The following is a 21,659-nucleotide window of genomic DNA, read 5'->3' as shown; positions in this document are numbered from 1 at the left end:
CTCTGCCCCTGGGAGCAGCTCAGCCAGTTCTCTCCGCACACGCCCCGCTGCAGCCACACTCAGTGTGGGGGCCCACACTCAGCCCCTCTTGTCATCCTCACCTCGTTGCTCTCCCTGGCCAGGAGGTCCCTCCCTGACGGGAGCAGCTCAGCCAGTTCTCTCCGCACACGCCCCACTGCAGCCACACTCAGTGTGGGGGCCCACACTCAGTCCCTCTTCTCATCCTCACCTCGTTGCTCTCCCTGGCCAGGAGGTCCCTCCCTGAAAGGTTCTTTTCCCTGTATCTGCTTGGCCAGGTGTAGCCTGCCCTCCAGGTCCAGGCGCCCGTCCTCGTGGGGCCTCGCAGAGATCCAGGTCGGCCCCGAGATGGGCTCCCAGGGAGCCTGAGTGTCTCCAGCTTGGCCCAGCTTTCGCAGCCTGGTGTCTTAGACCTGGGGCTGACCCACAGAAGCCAGGCCAAACCAGAAGCCCAGCCAGGGGCACCAGTGGGCCAGAGGGCATGGTTGGCCCGCAGAGACCCTCGTGAGGTGACGACTTAGCCCACAGGTCTCCGGGGCTCTGGGGCCCCTCCACCCATCACCATCCCCGCCCCAGCCATGAGCCGGCCAGACCTCATGCTTCCTTTGCGGCAACAGAACAAATGAGGTTCGGCCCTCAGCATGGGTTTGACTCCTGTTTTATAGAAAGCCAACCATCAGAAATAACGAGTGCCCAGGGTCCCGGGCCGACCATATCAGAGGCTTGGCGAGGGGCCGGCCCCGCAGGGAGCGAGGGAGGGATGCAGAGAAAAGGCAGCAGAGGCCCCACCAGCCTCCTTACAGGCCTTGGCAGTCACCGCTCAGCTGGGAGGGGCTGCACAGCAGCACTCTGGGTCCACAGCACAGTCCTGGGCAGGCCCTTCATGGAAGAGGCAGGGAGGTTCCGGACGATTCTGCAGCAGTGCTGGCCCAGGTGCTGGCCCAGACTTGTCCCTGAGGCCCAGGGCTCAGCCGTCACCCCCAGTGATGTGCGCTGGAGCCATGGGGCTCACCCACATGGAGGGTCACAGGATGGGGTCTGAGCCGTTCCAGTTCACCGATGCCCCCTTCCACCTAAGAGCAGAGGAACAGAGAAAGAGTTAGAGCTGCAGGGGCCCACACAGGAGCCAGCTCTTGTCCTCACTCACCAGAATTCCTCTCTCTGGGCCTTCGAGGATTTCAGGTTCCAACATGCCCACCTCACCCCTCCACACTCACAGACAGGCCTACACACCAGGCCCCTACAAAACAAATGCACCTAAACCCCTCAAATGAGGTGCGCGGTCTACACGCATCTGAATCCAGCCACTTTCCAGGGGTGCCTGATGGTGGCGCTTTTAAAGGCACATGGGGAGACCTAGATATGGAGACATCCTGGAGGGTTCAAGGCACGGAAGGAGGTCCAGCTGCTGGAGCCCAGAGAGGTAGGCATAGGGCATAGGGAGCCAGCGGGAATGGTACCACACAGGACCCAGGAGGCCTTGCTAGGATTCTGGGCTTTGCTCTAAGAACCGCTAGTGAAGGGCTGTGAGCGGTTCAGTAAGGCACTTATTTGCCTTTTTTAAAAATTTATGAAGCCTTAAGAAGCACTGAGTATAATTAAACTGGAGTCCAGGGTTAGACACAATTTAATAATCGTCCAATTCCAAAATTAAAGTTATTACAGGTGAGACCAGCAGCACTTGATTTTAATACATGGAACTAGTTTTCTAAAAACAACTCAGAGGAATCATTTATAGCAGATGGAATATTTCTGAAAAATCTGGCATTAGGCGTATTATACATAGACGTACATCCTAAGATTATACAAACTAGGAAACAGCTGTTGCACGCCTCAACAGCAGTACTGGAGCACGGACTTTGAGACTGGGGTTTAGAAACGCTTCCCAGGGTGTGGGGTTTGGGGAGGGAGCAGACATTTTCAAAACCTGAAGTTTTTCTGCAGGACTGAAGTCAAAATTGTAACTGCCACAGCGGAGGAAAACAGGGATGCTTTCACTTTACTTGTACATCTGCGCTGGCAAGTCCAGTACAGGCAGACCTCATGTTATCGGGCTCCACTTTATCGCGCTTCACAGATACTGTGGTTTTGTTTTAATACAAATTGAAGGTCTGTGGCAACCCTGTGTCAAGCAAGTCTATGGGTGCCATTTTTCCAACAGCATTTGTTCTCTCTGTGTCTCTGTGTCCCATGTGAGTAATTCTCGAAGCAGTTCAAACTTTTCCATTATTATTAAATTTGTTATGGTGATCTGTGATCAGTGATCTTTGATGTTATTATCGCAGACAGAATACAACTCACTGAAGGTTCAGATGACAGCATTTTTAGCAATAAAGTATTTTCTAATTAAGACGTGTACATTGCTTTTTAGACATAATGCTACTGCATGCTTGACAGACTACAGGATAGGGTAAACATAACTCTCACATGCATTGGGAAACCAAAAATTTGTACGACTCGCTTTACTGCACTGGTCTGGAACGAACCCACAATATCTCTGAGGTCTGCCTGTATCCCTGAGATTGGACCTGCTGCAAGAAGGGAGTGAACAGGTTCTCCCAAAGTAAGGCTGTTGCATCTCCCAATCTAATGCTTAGAAGCATCATGAAGTTTCAGTAGTGGTTCGCCAAAAAGCCAACGCTCTCCATCTCCGTGAATAACCTAGACCCCCACTGAACTTCTCTCTATTCCTTCCTCAGGCTTCTGCTCTTTGTCTTTCTTCTCGCTTGTGCCTTGCTTCAATGGCCGCATCAACGTCTCTGATGTTTAGGTCGAGAGAGACAGCCTTGCAGAGGCAGTGGGATTCATACTCTGTTCTGTTCTTCCAACCTACTTTCCTCCTGATTACCAGCATCTTCTTGGTCTCTGTAAAGACTGTATGACCCCCTGTTGAGTATTTTGCATATTTTACACCATTCCATTTCCCTTCAAGTGAGCAGAAAGATCTGTCATTTGGAGAAGAAAAAAATCTTAGTGGTAATTCTGTGCAGGAGTAGCATGGGAGACGATATTTGCATATAGCTCGTTTTGGAACAATTGATATGTGCATTCTCTTCCTAGCTCCACCCACGGCGCTGTAAGGACAAGCCTTCCATAACCACTGGGGAATGTGAGAATGTTAACAGTTGTCATAGTCTAGACACAAGGCACAGTCCTGCCCTATGCTGTGCACACCAATCAACGTCCCAAGAAACTTTCATCTGGTCCATGTATGAATGCTGGATTGCATCTTCTCGTTAAAACGCTCAGCAAAAAAGGCTGAGATGGGTGGATGATGGAAAAGTTGCTCAGCCACGAATGTTATACTGTTTCAAGAAACTAGCGCCTCTAAAACTAGCTCTCTGTTCTCTCCAGTGTCCTTTGGCGGTGCCTCATGAGGCTGCAAGGTCTCACCCAAAATGCAGTCGTGTGGCTTTCTGGCAACGGATCCTTTGCTTCCTGCATGAAAGTCTGAGAGCTACCATTTGACCACCTGAACCATTTGGTCCCTGGGATCCTTCTGGTCACAGATACTCAGAGGCAGGTCTGGATGTGCAAAAAGTTTGCATATATTTCTAGAAGAGGGCTTCTCTCAAGAGTAATTGTTGGAAGAACTACCTTAGTACGATCCATTCCAAGCCTAACCTGTGATAAGAAATGTGTGGCCACCTCTCGTGCTCGTCCATGGACCTGCCTCTGCTTTATCGTCAGTCATTATCACGTGCATCGACGTGGTCAGCGTCACTTGTTCCACTGGATGTGGAAGAATTAAGTGGTTCTTTGGAACCTGGGTGCTTTAGACTGTTTCCTATGTGTCAGCACTGAGGCAGATCTAGAGGAATCTATTAGACGCTTTGGGGTTGAGCCACTTTGATGGAATCCATCAGCATCACGGCATTCCTCACTGCTCGAAGGAGAGACACTGGAATGGTAGGTATCTGGAGACAACTTGGCAACCCCGGGAGAAGTCAGGCTGCTCCCTGGTGAGCGCCCACTGCCTGCACCGCTGCTCCTTGGTGAGCGCCCACTGCCTGCACCGCTGCTCCTTGGTGAGCGCCCAGTGCCTGCACTTTTGGTGCTGGACCCTAATGATGTCTCAGGGTAGCCAATATAGGTTCGGCTGGTGGGGAAGACACATGCAGCTCTGACTTGCACAACTGAGCAGGTTCGGGAGGTCAGGCGAGCTGGGCAGGCACTGAGATAACCACAGGTTCCAAGGGAGTAGGTGGACCTACAGCATCTACTGGGTTAACAGCACTTTAGCAACCTGTAGCAACATAAGACAAAGCCTTAGTGATTCCACTGTGCAACCCGAGGTTTTCAGTTTTCTTGCTCTGTTCATCACTGTTGCAGTTTTGAAACACATCACTGAAAAGCTTTTACAGTAAGTCCCCTACATACGAACCTTCAAGTTGCGAACTTTCAAAGATGCAAATGTGCGTTCCATCCACGTCAGGCATGAATGCAGTTGCAGCTTGCCCTCCGTCTCCTGTTGCTGACGATCCTTCAGCTCTACCATCTCCCACCTCCTCTCCCTCCTCCAGTCAGTAACTCGTCTTGCCTGTTCACTCGACGCCAGCCCGTGTGCCAGCTGTTGTACTGTACTACTGTACTTTTCAAGGTACTGTACTATAAGATTTAAAATGTTTTATTTTTGTATTTTTTTATGTATTATTTGTATGAAAAGTATTATAAACCTATTACAGTACAGTACTATATAGTCGACTGCGTTAGTTGGGTACCTAGGCTAACTTTGTTGGACTTAACGAATGAGCTCTTGGAATGCAACTCGTTCGTATGTAGGGGACTCACTGTCCTGTTAAGATTTGTAGAGGAGTATCAGCCTCTGTAAGTTTCCTATCAAAATCTTAGACACTAGGGACACATCCTGAATCCAGACATCCAGGGGTGGCAGATGGAAGGAAGAGAGGGGAGTAACATTCCCACCCACAGCCTGGCTCCAGACAGGCACCAGGGACGCAGGTTTGCAAAGACCAAACTACTGCCCAGACCAGTTTGGATTCTTGCCCCCGGTCATGGAGAGAAGAAGGGGGAAGAGTCAGAAATAGAACAGACTTCCTGTATCCCTATAAGATCCGCCCTCAGCCTGGCCCCCAAGCCCTTCCCTTATCGTTCTCCTCTGCCCATACTGACAGGCAGACAGAAGTTCCTCCTGTGAGCTCCCAATGTGACAAAATTGGGTTTGGCTTCAGTGCAGGGGTGAGTCATATTCATCTGCTGCTAGACGCCCCGATCACACCAACAGTCACCGAGTCCTAAGGTCAGGCTGGGAGGTTTATGCCACCTGTGAGGCTTTTCACAGAGGTACCTAACCTACCCAATCCTGGACTACAGGTGCCGAGGCAGGGAGAGTATTAGAAACACAGAAAGAAGCAGTTCACAACTACAAGAGGAAATCAAAGCAGAGCCGTTCTGAAAGGGCTGAAATGCTGGGATACTGTGCTTATTTAGGGGATGAATGGTTCCCCCCGTAGGAACGGTTCTGAAAGTCTATGGATCAGTTACAAGGATGAAAAAGAAGAACTCTGCATATGCAATTAGGGGCTGACAGAGAAAGGGGAGGGATGGAATGGACCGGTTTCTGAGTGCAGAGGCGCCGTCAAGGCTCACTCAGCTATGCTGATGTAGAGGAGGCTGAGGGTGTGAGAGTTTAGAGCAGCGCTCCTCAACCTGGGCACAGCGGACATTGTGGTCGGGATAATTCTGTTGCGGGGGGGAGGAGGGTTGTCTTGTGCTTTGTAGGACATCTGGCACCCTCCCGCAAACTAGTGACAACCAAAAATGTCCCCAGACTTTGCCAGGTATCCCCCGGGGTGCAAAAATGCCCCCGGTTGAGGACCACTGGCTTCGGGGTTGAGCTCAGCGAAGATGCCGTGGTCCCCAGAGCTGAGGTCAGCTCAGCGTCACGGGCAGGCCCATCTCTTGCCCACGACTGAATCCCTTGCTTCCCCAGCAGCCGTCACTGCATCAGAGCAGCAGTTACCTGACTTCGCAGATTTTCAACATGACGTCTTGCTGTGTCAGCAAGGAGAAGAGGGCAGGCCTGGTTTTAAAGCCACCAGAGCTGACCAGCAGAAATACACCCAAGCACTTCTCTTACTCACTTTGGATTTCCAGACAAGTATCCTGTGTGCAAGTGTCCTGTCCCGCGCGCCAGCTGCTGGCAGTCAGAGCAACTACAGAACGAGCCCCAAGGCCGTCTCTCACCTGCGAACCTGGCCGGTTGCTGCGCCCTCCACCTGGAAGGACCATCCTCCCTCTCCACCGCTCCTCCTTCAGGGTCAGATCCAGGAGCCCTCCTTCCGGAAGTATCCTCCCTCAGCACTGCTGTCAGGCTCTTGCCGGCCACGCTGTCATGGGGTCTCCCTCTCCTGCTAGACTGTGAGCCCCTAAAGGGCAGAGCTGGTCTCACTTGCCTCCGTCCCCTCAATGACCTCTAGCTCCGTGTTGGGCTCCCAGGGTTGCTGCTGAGTGAACACATCCCCTGTACACGCCCTGCCCCTGGTCAAGCCCAGGCACCAGAGGGAAAACCTGAGTCTTCATCACACTTCACTCTCCCTCCCCTTTGACCCCGGTGGTCACCGAGCCCTGTCCATGGCCCACCTCTGCTCTCTCATCCCTTCCCCTCTGCCTCCTCCCATTCTTCCTCCTCCCCCCACTCGCCTGTGAGCCCCCTGAGGTCTCCAAAGGCGAGGGAATGCTTCTACATCTCCTCTCGACCTCATAGCAGCTCAGGGAAGGCATCGTTTTACCCAATCGACAGATGGGGAAACTGAGGTCCAGACAGAGCCAGCCCTTCCAGAGGTCGTGCCATGGCAGCACAGCCAGGACGCAGCTGGGGTCTCCAGACTCCTGCTGGGTGCTCGGCTCCGCACAGCACCTGCTGGGTGCTCGGCCAGGAACAAGGCGCACCAGGGGCGGCTGTGCGTGTGGGCTGCAGGCAGGGGACTCACAAGAGGGGGCTGGGCAGTGGGAGCACCCAGGAGCCCTCCCTCAATGGATGAGAGGCACTGTGAAGAGGGCATCTAGGAAGAAGGGTGTCAGCAGAGGCGTGAAGGCTGCAGCAGACTCCTCAGGCGGGCGGGCGCACAGGTGTGGGAGGTAGGTGCTCAGCTCCAGCCCCTCGAAGGCACCGTTTCCAGCTGAAGTTACATTTTCAATTTTTTGTCTGAGCCTCCAAACAGAAACATCTGTCGCCCAGGCCCAGGCCCCGGTTATGAGTTCTTTCCTCTCTTCTCTGGCCTGTTGACAACCCTTTCATTTTCTCCCATTCTAGCGAGGCTGGAAGCTTGAGAGAGGTCACTGTGTGTGTCTTCTTTGGAAATGACCATAAATGAGTCTTTTTTTTTTTTTTTTTTTGCTGAGATGGTCAGAGAACAGAGGAGGGAGGAAGCTGGGGGACAGACACAAGCGAAAGTAACAGGAGCTTCTCTGAGGTCGAGGTTTGCGTCACACCAGAGAGTGGAGACAGCACGGGGCCCGGGGATGGTTCAAATTAGGATGCTCTTCTCCAAAGGCAAAACTGGCAGTCTGGTCTTGTGCACTGTCACCGTGGCAACAAAGCCAGGCGGCGGGAAGTCACACTGCCTGCTCAGTGACCTTCCACTGGGCTGGGACAGCACCGGCCTAAGCCCCAGGCCCTGAAATGCTCTTGACTCGAGGTGTGGCCTGGCGTCAGACCTCCACTCCGGCGACCCCATCTGTAGAAGGAAGGGCCGTATCGGGCGGTGTCCAAGGGCCTTTCTGTGGATCCCAAGCAGGCGGCCAGGGATGCGGCGTGCTCCACGTGGGTTAGCGTGAATGTCAGGGTTCTTATGGGGCAACAGAGGTGGTTTTGAGGGCAGGCGGCGCATCTCTCCCTGGATTAGAACAGAGTTGATTCTGAACTTGACTTCTATTTGACTGTGAACTCTGAGAGCAAGAAGCGCGTCTCATCCAGCTGCTTCTTCCATGGAGTCCAGTCCGGGGGTTCCATGAGGTTGAGGTGACGAGAGGGAAGCCCCGCCAGCCCGCAGGTGAGCCTATCCTGCCATGAGCGCTCGGCTGCCTTTCAGCGGGTGCCTGGACTCACTGGCCTCGGAAATGACCTGAGCTCGGGCCGTACGCCCTTCCTGTCAAGGCAGCAGGACTTGCCCCCAAGAGGCAGGGCCCCAGCCTTAGCGGGTCTCTCTCACCTTGAAGGCTACTTTCCCAAGTTTCTCCCTTTGAGCTGTTTGAGAATCTGGGATGAAAACAATACGCAAAGCCTTTGTAATCCAAGCCCTCGGAACAGGATTCCAGGAGGCTGGCCCTGCTGTTTCCCATTACAGTGGGGTATGTTATCTGATGGGTACAGAGGGGGAAAACCCCTGCGTTCCCACTATTCACTCACCACTCAGCTTTCCGGGAATGAGGCTGGGAAAAGTCTCACCGTGTTAACTGCCCAGACGGACCGAGCCATCAGGGTGGAGCAAGTGATGGGGGGAGTACAACTGGTTGCAGCAAAGTCCATGCAGGGGATGCAGCACTCAGACCTGGGGGGGGGGGGCGGGCAGCCAGCGGAGCCAGGAAGAAAGTACCCCGGGTCTGGTATGTTACAGCAGACCAGATGCTGGAGGGTCAGCACCTCACCTGACATCTGACTCTCACAAGGCAGCCAGGGAGGGTGAGGGAGAGGTAGGCACTGCCCTCACCAGCCACCAGAACATCAGTTCTCACAGTGCCGTCCCAGGACAGCAGCACCAGGAGCACCGGGGAACTCTTGAGAAATGCAGGTTCTCAGGCCTCAGCCCAGACCTACTGAGCCAGAAGGCCCAGGGGTGGGACCCAGCAATCTGTGTCTTACCACACCCTCCAGTGGGGATGCCCGCTGAACCCTGATGATCACGCTCTAGCGAATCTTCCCAGTGGGTGGCCATAGACAAATACAGACGTGCTGGACCATGGATCCCCTCAGCCATCAGGGGACTGGGCAGAGTCTGGGTCAGCCAGAGTCCCCAAGCCAGTCGTCCCTAACCCTGTGTGTTGCCCCAGTACGATGATCTGCTATCTGTGCCGAGGAGTAGGAAACACTGCTGGAGGAGATGCCAAGGCTCAACCTTGCCCGAGCTCCTCCCACGACAGCGAGCAGGGACAGACAAGGGCAGGGTAGGGACTCCGCCTGGACCGCCTGCCCCAGGCCGAGGCTCGCTCCCTGATGCGTGCAGCCTCTCCAGGTCATTTCACATGCCGTCATTTTGCTGGTTCATTTCATGGCACATGGCCCCGGGGACAGGGGTAGGTTCTGGGAGAAGGGACAGCTGACAGAAGAAGAAGAGGTGCTCCAGGCCCACGTTCACACTCAGATGTCTCTGGACTGAGCCCCCTGACAGACCAGAGCCCCAAGTCATTCTCAAGCACTTGCCAATTAGGGCTGAGCCCCTGGGAGGTGCCTGGTGAGTCGAGTCCTGCAGCAGAAGCATTCTTGGGGAAAGAGAAGTTACTCCAGACGGGGACAGGTGGAGAGGTCCGGGGCGGTGGGCCACCCCAGGGAGGGGCACAGAGACAGATGTAGGCCTTCAGCGAGGGGTCCCAGGGGTCCGGAGAGGGGGTGGAGCCTGTGTCCAGGGTGCGGTCCAGAGCCCTGTTGGGCAGGTCCTCCTGCAGGAAGGATGCCCTGTGGCCTCCCACCCCGTCCTGCAGAAGGTGCCAAGGCTGGTGTCACCTCCTTCCCCCATGCAGCCCTTCTCTCATCACTCTGAATGAGTGGCCCTTTGTACATGAAAGGAAAGCGACCTGCATGTGCCTTTAATCCTCCCGATGAAAGAAACGCCGGCACGTGACCCCACAGGAATGCTCCGTCCCTGGCCCGGTGGGCGGGCAGGTGGACGGCTGAGCAGGTGGACGCGTGGGTGGGGCGTGATGAGGATGTCACGACGTCTCCGCCACGTCCCCTCCCTGGGGACACAGTCCCTGGGGACTGTGTATGTGGAGTCCTCTCTCTCTCTCTGGCTCCATTCAAGGGCTCACTTGCCCGTGGGTGGGCAGCGGCCCTAGACTCCAGGGGAGCCCCTTGGATTGCAGGCGGTCAGAGCCGCAGCGCCCCAGCCATGGCCTACGTCCTCCACCCCAAACCCCACCATTTCACAAACAGGAAAACAGAGGTTCCGCCCGAGGTCACAGCGAGTCAGGAGCGGCTGAGACAATGTCAACGAGAGCGGTTCTCCGTGCTTGGTAATGTCCTGGGCGCTCTTCACAGCGGCCGTGTGAGCCAGGCACAGCCACTGCCCCCATTTTACAGATGACAAAGTGAGGTACAGACAGGAGAGGTCTGATGGCTCCCAGCCAGAAAGCAGCAAGGCCAGGATTCAAACGCCAGAATGCACGCTCGCCACACTGGCAAGTTCTAATGCTGCCCCACTGGAATCCAGGTCTCCTCCCCGCCCCCAGGCCTGCCCAGTCTGCGGGGTGGGGTGGGGGGGCGGTTGCTGCCCCAGCCCTGGGGCCTGGTCAGAGAACTCCTATTCACCCGCCTCCCCTGGCCTGAGCCTCAGCTTCCCTTAAAGACTGAGGGCTGGGTTAGACAAGCCAAGAACCCCCGCCAGCAATCCCACTGCCTCTGGGGCACCTCCACTCAGTGTTCAGAGGGCCGCACCCGCACCCGCAGAAGGACCGGGGCTGCTCCTCCCGTGTGAGGGCCGCTGCTCCAGGAAGCCACCTCCGAGCACACCCTGGCCGCGCCGCGTCCTCCCGCCTTCCGACCCTGCCCGAGCTCCACCGCCACCACCAGGTAACCTCCCTCGCTCTTCCTCCTGTGGGCCTAACAGCTGCTGCCCGGAACGAGGGGGGCTCTCGAGGCACCAGCTCACCTCCACCCCTTGCCAGGGGGCATCTTAGGGAGCTACCTGAAGACACGGCATCTCGCAAATCGCACACGTCTCCCTGGGCCATGGTGACCACAAAATGCCACATACAGACAAGCCCCAAGCACTGTGTCTTTGCAGTCTGCAGGGGTCCTACCGGCCCCTCACCACACCCCTCCTAGTTGGGACAATCCAGGAACCCATCCCCCTTCCTGCAGGCCACTCCCAACCACTGCTCCTCCCAGCCACTCAGGTAAGGCCCCAAAGCCACAGATGGGCCTGACTCACTTGGTTCTGATGCACAGCTCCAGGGGAGGGACGAGGTCATTGTCTCTGTCCTCAGGGACGGTCTGGGTGGTGTCTGAGGAGCGGGGAGAGAGAGGCACACGCTCATCAGCCCGGGGCCCACGTTCACCCCGAGGTCAGCACCAACAACCCTACTCCTGGGACCTGACTCTTCCGGTACCTACCTGCCCCTCTTCTCTTCTTATTTGGACCCTCCCTGGTTCCTGCCCATCGGTTCTTACCTGGACACCATAGGTGTCCCTGCTCACTGGCCTCCCATCTCCAGTCTCCACCCCACCCTCCTGCCCCCTTTCAGCTACCAGAATAGTTCTTTCTAAAAACATGTCTTAGCCCACCACTCCCCTGCTCCAAAACCTTCCATGGCTCCCCACTGCCTGGAGAATAAAACCCAAACTTGTTGCCGTGATACTGTCTACTACGTAGTCTCAACCTCACCTTGTACCCTTAAGGACATCAGTTTCTCAAGGCCCAGCTCTGGCCCCCTCCCGCAGGAGGACCTGCGCACACTCGCCCTCTGATCCCCCAGTGTGCATTGGTCTCTGACTGCCCTGACTGGGCGTGCTAAGGCCGGCGTCCCCGACCGGTCTGAAGGCTCCCCGGGGACGGACAGGGCAGGCGGGGAGGTGGCGCACCGATGGTCAGCCGGATCTGCTCCTGCTGGGTGGCCAGGCCGTCGTAGTAGTACAGGTCAAAGAGCCTCTCGGCCCTCCAATCTTGCAGCAGCTCCAGCTGCAGGCTGAACAGGACGCTGAAGTGGCTCTCACTGCACACCACCCAGATGGGGAACCTCGGGGTCTTCAGGAAGCAGCCGACCTGGACGAGGGAGAGGGAGCAGACAGAGGTACCTAATACCATGCGCCATCCCCAGGGAAGCGGGCCAGAGCATCTTCTGTCCAACCCCAGGCCCGGGCTGACCTCAGCGAGGCCCCGTTGGGGATTCCAGACCCTGTGTGAGGCTGGGGCCCTGCCTGCGGCTCACTGACACAGAGCTGTCCCTGCCTGCTCAGCCCGCTGCTCGCAGGGCCTTTGCCCCACAGTCACATGGAGATACCCTGGCCTGAAAGCCGGGCGTCGCCCCCCTCACTTCATCTCCCACATCCAGCTGGTATGTGGTGCTTGCCCACCCTGTTCTCCAGGCCCAGCCTCTCCTCCCGAAGCAATGACCTCCTAGCCGGCTCTTCCATACCCTCCCCTCCCCAGCCACAGCCACACAGAACCTCTCACCAGTCCTCAAACTACTCCAGCACGGCAAGCCTCATGCCTGTGCGTTCACTGTTCCCCCGTACACCTCTCCTCTCCTAGGGGTCCTGCATCGCCCAGATTACCCAATCAGAGGGCACGCATCATGTCCCACTTCTAGTCCTAGGTACCAGGTGCTAGGTACCCACCCTCCTCTGCCGCAGTGCATCACTCTGCCTCACCATATAAGCACATACGCCTGCCTCTGGCACGGACTACACCCTTAGACCAGAGCAGGGGGTGTAAGTCAACATAAGCAAGTGTTTGACGACTGAAGGTCCTCGCGAACGGAGCGGAACTGGAGCTAGGACTTTAGCTTGAAGACAGGTGGGGCTGGAGCCACAGGGGGAAGGGAGGGAGGGCCTCTGGGTGAGCAGTCTGTGGGTGATGCCAGAACAAATGTCCAGAGACACTCAGGAAAAGCGCAGGGCATCAGGAGAGAGCGCGGGAAGGGGAGGATGAAGAGCTGGAACTTCCTTCTGAGGAGGGAGTCCTTTGGAAAGTTCCCAGCAGAGGACTTGCATGGTAGAGGGGTGTTGGGAGAAGGCAGATGCATGGAATCAGCATCAGGGCCTTCCTGTGGTTCTGCCTGCAGAGGAGAGAGGCGTGGCGGGGCCCTCCGAAGGCCTGCTCAGACGCCTGGCTGGTCTGCCCCTCGGTGGCCAGACCTCGACGCGCTCTCTCGCTGTCGCCTGTGACTCCCCACCCCAGGCCCTAGTTTATTCATTTCTGTACGTGCAGTGGGCCAGGCTGATTCGGCCTAATCCCCACCAGCCCCAAGGAGATGTTTGCATGCTCAGGTATTTACAGCCACAGCCTGTGGATTAAGGAAAGAATGGGAATTATTTTTCCAGTGGGGAGATGGGCATACTTTCCCCGGGGCCCGTCACAGACGAGTGGCCGGCCAGTCTTCCTCGGGCCTCTCAGAGCCCACCTGGAGCTGGGGTGTCCCGGACAAAGGGGCTGTGCTCCGGAGAAATGCTTGCTCGTGAACCTCCTACAGAGGGTAGCAGGGTGAACTTCACGAAGTGTTCACTGTCTCATTGTCCAAGTCCCCCACCCGCCCCCTCCACCTGGCCCCTTGGGCCCTCACCCCAGCTCCCCGTGAACATTAAAGTGTGACTCGCTCCTTGGTGGAAACGGGGACAGGGGGAGGTGGAATTAGTTGTCTTCAACGATGTGGCTGGACGTGCCTAAACCCCACTACAAACTTGGCCTCCATTCCAGGTTAAAATTCCAGGCTTTCCTGGTGAGGGCATCACCTCGAACAGGGAGCCCTGAAGACTGGGAAGCCAGTGCCCATTCACTGCAGGAAAAAAGAGCCATGCAGCCCACCAGGAACAGGCATCTGCAGAAACAGCCACCCTGAATTTTCCAGCAGAGGGACAAAAGGGCAGCTTGCCATTTAAGCAACAGTCAAAAGATTAAGGGCAAAAAAAGCTGCCCGGGGAGTTTATAAATGAGTTTTCTCATTCAGGAGCCCCTCCCCATTGGGTGACATTTTCCAAAGATGAAATTCACTTCCTTTGGACTCTGGGGTAGCTGACCGAAGGCCCCGGGGTGAGGAAGGAGGGTTGGGTGGGCACACTTCCTCCAGCACAGCCTCTCTCCTGGCGGGTGAACGTGCAGCACAATCAGGGATTAAGGTGAACCTTGAACAACGTGGGTTTGAACCGTGTGGGTTCACTTATACACGGATAGCTTTCAACAGTAACGACTACAGTACTACGCGGTCCATGGCTGGTTGAATCATCGGATGCAGAAGAACGGCGGATACGGAGGACTGACTGTGAATTATACGCATATTAACGCCCGTGCTGCTCAAGGGTCAGCGCGTACCTTTACCTGGATTCTTAACGTCTTTTGCGGGAGTGAGGTGTGTGAATGCCCCCCAACCCAACCATGGACTGCCAGCTTCGAAGCCCTAATTTAAAAGGACCAACATTTGATGGCTGGCAGAGCGGCAGTCTGTCATCTCCAAGGATAACATCCATTCAACATGAGTTATACTTTGGTCCCAGGGACCGTGTGAGACGATGGGTCGGTGGTGAAGTACCCTGGAACGGCCTGTCCTCATGGGGTTAGCCGCTGAATGAGGAGGAGATAGTAAACAGAGAATCACACAGACACATCTGCACCACATTGCACTGAATCTAAGATGCCATCAGAGCCACCGTTCTTTTCTGTATCACTAAGAAAGGACGCAGGCTGGCAATTAAGGCCCAACACATCATCGACTGCGTGAAAAACTCAGAAATGTTCAAATGCGGGGCACGTTTGCATCTCAAAAGCAATGAAATGGGATGCGTAAAACTGGGAGGAGGCCTGTGAAGGAAAGAACTAACATTCTACGATGGAGGATGACAAGGTGGGCAGGGGACCACGAGAGCAGAGAGTGATGAGGTCAGGAAAGGCTTCCCTGAGGAAGTGACAGTGAAGTCAAAACGTGAAGGGAGGGAAAAGCAGGGACAGGATGCAGGGCCTTAAAGGTCATGGGAAGGTCTGGATTGTAGTCTCTGTATTAGTTTGCTAGAGCTGAGTAACAAAGTTCCACAGATCGGGCAGCTCAAACGACAGAAATTTATTTCCTCACAGTTCTGGGGGCTGGACGTCCCAGATCAAGATGTCGGCAGGGTTGGTTCCTTCTGAGGCCCCTCTCCTCGGCTTGTAGACGTGGTCTTCCCTCTGTGTGTGCCTGTGTCCTAACCTCTTCTTCTAAGGATGCCAGTCCGCTGGATTTGGGCCCAACCATATGACCTTCTTTTACCTTAATTACCTCTTGAATGGCCTTATCTCCAAATACAGTCACACTCCAAGGTACTGGGGGTTAGGACTTTAGTAAATGAATGTTGGGTCGGGGGAGTGGGGGGAAACGGCACAATTCAGCCCATAACAATCTCAGAGGACTGGGAATGCATAGAAGGTTGTTAAGCAAAGGAATGATGTGACTGATCTACTCTTTTAAAGATCACACTGGCTTCAGTGATGGAACAGGATTGGAAGGAGGTGGGGACAGGAGCCAGAGGCCAGCTGGGCCATCACAAGTGTCCCGAACAGCGATGCTGGTGGCTCGGATAAGGGTGAAAGTGGACAGACTTGAGAAACAGCTTCGGGAAGGAGCCCCACGACCCCTTGATGGATTGAATGCGCTCCTGGTTTGAGTAACTGGGTAGATGGTGCTGTTTGCAGAGCTGGACAAATGGGAGGAGGAGGGTGGTGCTTACAGAGCTCTCCCTGCCAAGCTCAGCCTTTGCCCAGGTCCCTTCCTGAAGGCAGCAATGAATGGGGAAGCCCTGGAGTTAAACTCCCTGTGCCTTGCTGTCCTCCCCTGGCCTCTCCGTCCCCCATCATCACTGCCACCACAAGCCAGGAGGGGCTGGTCTCCCCACTGCAGCCTGCAGTGCAGTCCATCCTCACTTTGCGCTCTGGGGTGGAGGGAGTGAGGGGGAAGTCGTATGGGCAAGGCGAGGCCAAGCCAGTGGGTCACCGATGGCAGACTGGGTCCCGTAGGACACAGCCATGCTGGGGTGGGGGGCTGCTTACTTACGGCAGGGGTGCATTTCTTGGCCCAGAGTTGTCTCTGCTTCCCCCGGGGCACAGCCGGAATGTGGGTCACCTGACAAGCTGGCTGATAGGCAGGACCTATCACCCTCCCACACACATACTCGTGAGGGCCCCAGAACCCTGGCTCCCAGCCAGAGGCCGCACTGAGAAGCCTGGAGATGGGCTGTGAGTGAAGGCGGGCCTGGTTCTGCCGTCTACATGAAAGAAAGCCTTCAGCCTTATCAGAACAGCCCCACGGTGGATGCCATGCCCAGGCGGCCCCAAAGACCAGATCTTCCCCAGTGACCACGTCTGTACTGCCAGGTGGAAGACCAGGCCAGGCTGAGAGGGGGCCCCGGCTCTGGGTCCAGGTCTGGGCCTGGAGGCTAGACCTCCTTGGATTCCCTCTCTGTCTGACGTGACTAATCACGAAAGCCCCAAGCAACTCAGTGACCAGAGGGATAGCGGGTGGAGTTACGGGAAAGGAAAGTGCTTTGTCTAACTGCCCAGCCTCTGCCTTCTCCTTCAGAGGCCCAGCCTTCAGTGAGCTCTGGAGAGTAGGAGAGGAGGCCCTGGGGTCCTTCTTTAGCGAGGTTGCAGTCCCAAGGCAGAGGAGCAAACCATCCCTCACTGCAGGGAGATACAACACCCAGTCTTCGAGGAAGCAAACAATAGCAGAGCGGGTGGGGGGGGGTGGTCTATGTGGATTCAAGGATCATTGTAGGACCTGAATTTGTGCAATCTGCATTTTGTTCCAAGGACAGGATGACGCCCAACTGCTGTTCCCGTCAATTACCCTCAACAGACCGAAGGAAAATAGTTGACATTTTGACCAATGCCCTCCACACGAGAGTGAAACCAGGGCTCATGGTAAACCTGGGGATTCCGCGAGCCCGGGCAAGGTCACCTCTCAGCCCGTGGAATTTCGGGCTGAAGGCCTTCACAGCCCACCCAGGATCTGATGCTCAGGGTTCCTGGTGCTCCTCACGGGCCACGTGGCTACACTCCTGGGCTCCCTCCTGACACCAGCACATCTGGGAAGGAGTCACTGTCACTCTTTTCTCCCCAAGTCTTTGGAACCCACAAGTCTGCTTCCTGTCCGTGGGGGTGGGGTGTCACCCAGAGGCGGAATCTGGGCACGGGGCCACCTGAACAACGGCGTTCAATGGGACAGCCCACCCGAACATGTGATCACGCAGGAAGGGCACGATGAAACCGAACCGCCCTGCATATCCATCCACCTAGCATACTCTGAGTATCCCTTTGGGTCAGTCTCTGCATCCCTGGCTCTGGGGATGTAAGATGAATGGGGCCTCATCCTGACCCTCCAAGAATCTTTGCTGGGCCGGTCACCAGAGAAGAACCTCCTGCTACCCCTCAGGTCATGTAATCGACCACAGAACAATGTCTTCCCTGGAGACATGAAAACCGAGGCTCAGAGAAGGTTCAGCAGCAGGTTGGGACAAGGACACAGGGCCCGGTGGTCCCCTGCCCATGTTCCCCAGAGATACTGTCACCCGACCCCGTGCCCAGCTTCAGCTGGGGGTCCGGCCCTTTCTAAGACCCTGGCTGCAGTGAGAGAAAACGTAGAGGGACCGATACACTTGCAAACAGACTGAGTAAGGCCTATTATGGGTTGAATTGTGTCCCCCCAAAAGCGCTGTTGAAGTTCTAGCCCCCAGGACCTCAGAATGTGGTCTTATTTGGAAATAGCGTTGTTGCAGATGTAATTAGTCAAGGCGAGGTTAGCGGGGTAGGGTGGGTCCGCAATCCACGTGACTGAGGTCCTTATGAGAAAAGGAGACACAGAGGGAGAAGGTGGCCATGTGACACCAGAGGCAGAGACTGGAGTCATGCAGCCACAAGCCAAGGATCACCAAGGATTGCTGGAAAACGTCAAAGGCTAGAAGGGACAGGGAAGGCTTATTCTCCCTGCGGGTTTCAGGAGGAGTGTTGCCCTGCCGACACCTTGATTTTGGACTTCTGTTAGGAGAACTTCTGCTCCAGAACTATGAAACGACACGTTTCTGTGGGTTTAAGCCACCCAGTTTGTGGTGCTTCGTTGAGACAGCCCTAGGAAACTAACACGAGGCCCAAGACCTCAGGCCCTTGTCCCTGGAGAAGACCCCCTGGCCAACACACACACACACACACACACACACACACACACACACACACACACACACACACACACACACACACACGACAGCACACTGTAAATCCCTAGAAGTCCCTTTCATGGCATCACAGCTGGCTCTGGGAGTGAAATTCATGCCTGTGCTGGATGGCGGTGAAGCTGTGTGTGTGTGTAGTTTTCCCATACGCTCCGTGACTGAGACTGGACCCAGCTCCGGGAACTGGAGCCAACTCTCCTTCTCCTCCCTCCCTCCTGTTGGTCCCAGGGAGCCAGGCTCTTGGGCCTCTGGAGGCCCGAGGGCTCGGTACCTGGCACACGCTGTAGTGTTCAAAGAGGGACAGGAAGCCGATGTCACTGCGCGCGGCGATGCCTTTGAGGAGCGTGATGTTGCCGTTCCCGGAATCGAGCTCAACCACGTCGTTGAAAACATTGGACACGGCTTTCCCGGTCAGGAGCAGATTGACAAGTTCCTGTTGATGAGAGAAAGGGGAAAGGCTTGTCAAGGGGAGATGGGGAACAAGAGAAAAAGGGCGGAAAAGGAAGGAAGAAAGCAGGGAGGGCGAGAGGCTGAAATCAGAGGGGCTGTGGCTTCAGCGTTCCCACAGCCCTCAGGGAAGCTGCCAACTCTGCTCATCAACGTGACTCTGGGAACTCATCAGTCCTTATTCCACAAGCATTCACTGGGCGCCGACTGTGCCCAGGACCCTGTGTGTGCGTCGGCTGGGGGTGGGGTGCGGGTCCCGCTGGAGGGAAAGAGTGGCTCCTGACCTTGGGCGTCCGGGTCTAGAGGGGGGACCGGTGCGGGCCTGCAAGCCTGAAGCACAGTGTAGGATGTGACTGGGGCTGTAACAATGTGTGCACAGAGCGCTCGTGGCCCACACAGACACAGGACCCCATGACAGTCGGAGCCGCTTTGTGGAGAAGCGGCATTTGGGTGGGTCTTGAAGTCTTGGATACTTTTTTAATAAGCTTTTTGATTCTGAAAGAACTTTAGAGACATAAGAAGTTGCAAAAATAGTACAGAGAGTTCCTGTGCACCCTTCACTCAGCTTCCCCCAACGATAACATCTTACATAACCAGAGCACATCATCGCCACCAGGAAGCTGACAATGGGGTGACACCAGTAACTCAGCTCCAGGCCGTATTGGGATTCCACCAGTGAGGGCAGGGTCTCCAAGGCGGGGGAAGGAAAGGAGAGGATAGCAGGGGCAGGGAAGAGAAGGCAGGCGGGCCCCAGCCAGGGTTCCCGCTCTGTCTCTGCCTCTGTTGGCTGCATGGCTGCACGCCTCACGCCTCGCACCCGACAGGCCAGCAAGCCTGCCGACCCCAGAACCAGGAGACGGTGACCTGTGGGGCTCTGACTCTCTGGCCATCTCCGTTAGCCAGTGCCTCCGGCACTGGGTTGGCTGCAAGGGCCCTTCCTCAAGCAGAGCGTCCAGGGCTCCAACCTGCGCCGCACTCCCACCCTCACTTTCCGGCTCCCTTTCTGGTGTCCCTTCCCTCTCCCCTCACTTGTTACCCTCAGGGTACCACCTGGCCAGCCAAAGATTCAAAACGGAGGGCAACCGCTAAGCACGACGCGCTGCCCTGCTAAGGAAGGATACACGCGAGCCCAGCCTTAGCGCTGGGGCAGGAGCTTCTAACTCCTTCTGCCAGGGCTGGCGCGTGCGTGAGGCCAGCCCGCAGGAATCTCCTCCATGGTACGTGGGAATGGCCATAACAGCCCTTGCCCACCATAAACTCTGGAGGGCAGAGTTCCCAGAAGTGTTTTCCCCGGAACTGTGAGAGTGATGCGCAGGTTAATAAATCCCTCCGTCAACCCCAGGATCCCTGCCCCAGAGGCAGTAAAAGAGGCCCCTCTGATGGCCGCAGAGGGGCCCTCATTGGAGGGAGATACCGAGGGGGCCTCATTGTGTTCTTGCAGAGGAAGCGAGAAGGAATTTGGAGGAAATGTCTGCTCTGAGATACTGCACCTCAGGGCCAGCGGCTGCCTAAGAAAGGCATGGCCTTCTTCAGACACATTCAAGGGCTCCCAGCGGGTTTTCAAGGGGGAGAAAAGGTCCTGCTGCCCATCTGGGGTGTGTCTCAAAACCTTCCTCAGAGCAGGAAGCCTCCTCAAAATTGGGGGAGAAATAGTGACAGGATGCTCCCTGCCCCTAGACTCAAAATCACACAGTGGCAAAGCTTAGCGGTCATCTGGTTCCTCACTACTCAAAGTGTAGTCCGTGGACCAGCCGCATCACCCTTCCGGGAAGCCCGTTAGAAATCCAAAACCTCAGGCCCTAGCCCGGGCCCACGGAATCTCAGCCTGCTCTTCAGCAAGACTCTGCGGGACTCGTGTGCACAATCAAAGTTTAAGGAGCACCGATCTAGTCCAAAAGCTTCATTCTACACATGAGGAGACCGAGGTTCGGGGAGGGGAAGAAAGTCGCTCCAGCTCATGCTGCGAGTGGAACTGCCAACACAGCTCAGAATCCAGCCCCAGACTGTGTCCTGCATCCTCTGTACGCCGCTTAACTGCCCACCCCTGGGTCCCACCGCTCTCCGACAGCGCGTCGGGACGCTCCCACGGGGAGCACAGGCACCCAGAGCAGGAGCTGGACCACCACTGGCCGTCGCTCAGCCTGAAACCTTTCTCTGGGGGGGAAGCAGCAGGCAGCCTCACATCTCCTCGGGTGCCTTGGACAAACCACAGGCCCCAAGCGGGCCCTTGCACGGTGCCCAGGTATGTTTTCAGGACTGGCACAAGTGAGCCAGGACCCCTAGGACAACTGGGTCCTCAGCTGGGCCCAGCAACCAGAGAAGCTCCGCTCAGCCTGTCTGTGCTACACACGACGCCCCCAGATGCACTGAGGGTCAGATTTAACTGTGGCCCGCTGGCCGCTCAGGAGGCCTTGCCATGCAGAGAAGGGCTCAGACCGCAGTCATGTGTAGCATCTGGCTCCAGTCCCGACACTCGCTGATAGGATCTGAAACAGATCCCTTTCCTCGTGCCACCGGGTGACTGGAAGGATCGATGACAAGCAGTTGTGCTAAGGGACCCCCTGCCCTCCACGAAGCCACTTGAGGGCCCCTTTGTGAAGATGCAGAGGGGTGCGTGGTCATAAAGACCATGTGCTGTACAATCGTAGGGCGCCATGGCCGTCGTCCCCGCAGCTGGGCCTGGGGCTCCCAGCCTATGCCGGGGCTCCGGGCTGGGCAGCACCTGGCTCTGCCTCTCTTGAACCTCCTGCAGCTCCAGGCACACAGATCGGGTACAGCAAACTCCAGAAACAGAAGTTAACCTGAGTTCCCTCTCTAGGTCTCCGTGAGGAAGAAGCCCAGCAGAGGCGGAACACGAAAGCTGCTTGGGGAGTGCTGGCAGGGGCAAAGACAGAAGGCAAGAGGGAGGGAAAGAAGCGCCTGACAACCCCACGCCCCACTGCGGCCCTGACCTGCGTGCAGTATCCGTGTGCTCCAATCAGGTGGCTGGTGGGGACGTCGAAGTCCTGGCGGACACTGGAGAGCAAGAAGAAAGGGCTGTTAGCACACCTCGGCCTGATTCAGGATCCGGGCAAAGCTCGAGGGTGGCCAGGGCCTCCCCTCGGGTTCCAGG

At 56.2% G+C, this 21,659-nt stretch overlaps 1 protein-coding gene and 1 pseudogene across 2 annotated transcripts in view; both read right to left on the bottom strand.

Annotated features, from left to right (window-relative positions):
* Nucleotides 1-755: 755 nt before the first annotated feature.
* The window catches only part of MINDY4 (MINDY lysine 48 deubiquitinase 4), a 113,221-nt gene continuing 92,317 nt past the window's right edge, over nt 756-21,659 (bottom strand). Inside the window, exons 14-18 of the mRNA XM_082846630.1 lie at nt 21,499-21,562; nt 18,372-18,533; nt 11,777-11,957; nt 11,127-11,199; nt 756-1,091 (exon numbers count right to left, since the gene is read on the bottom strand). Of these exons, the coding sequence (XP_082702756.1) occupies nt 1,043-1,091; nt 11,127-11,199; nt 11,777-11,957; nt 18,372-18,533; nt 21,499-21,562 (529 nt within the window). The 3' untranslated portion in view covers nt 756-1,042. The remainder of the gene's footprint in view (nt 1,092-11,126; nt 11,200-11,776; nt 11,958-18,371; nt 18,534-21,498; nt 21,563-21,659) is intronic.
* On the bottom strand, nt 2,714-4,172 carry LOC309966265 (oxysterol-binding protein-related protein 9-like; annotated as a pseudogene). Its single transcript has one exon. The product of its transcript is annotated as an oxysterol-binding protein-related protein 9-like (transcript).

Source organism: Leucopleurus acutus, assembly GCF_964270905.1.
Source record: "Leucopleurus acutus genome assembly, chromosome: 9".
NCBI classification, from domain to species: Eukaryota; Metazoa; Chordata; class Mammalia; order Artiodactyla; family Delphinidae; genus Leucopleurus; species Leucopleurus acutus.
The sequence above is the reverse complement of the archived record's forward strand: the minus strand, read 5'-3'. Positions and strand labels throughout refer to the sequence as shown.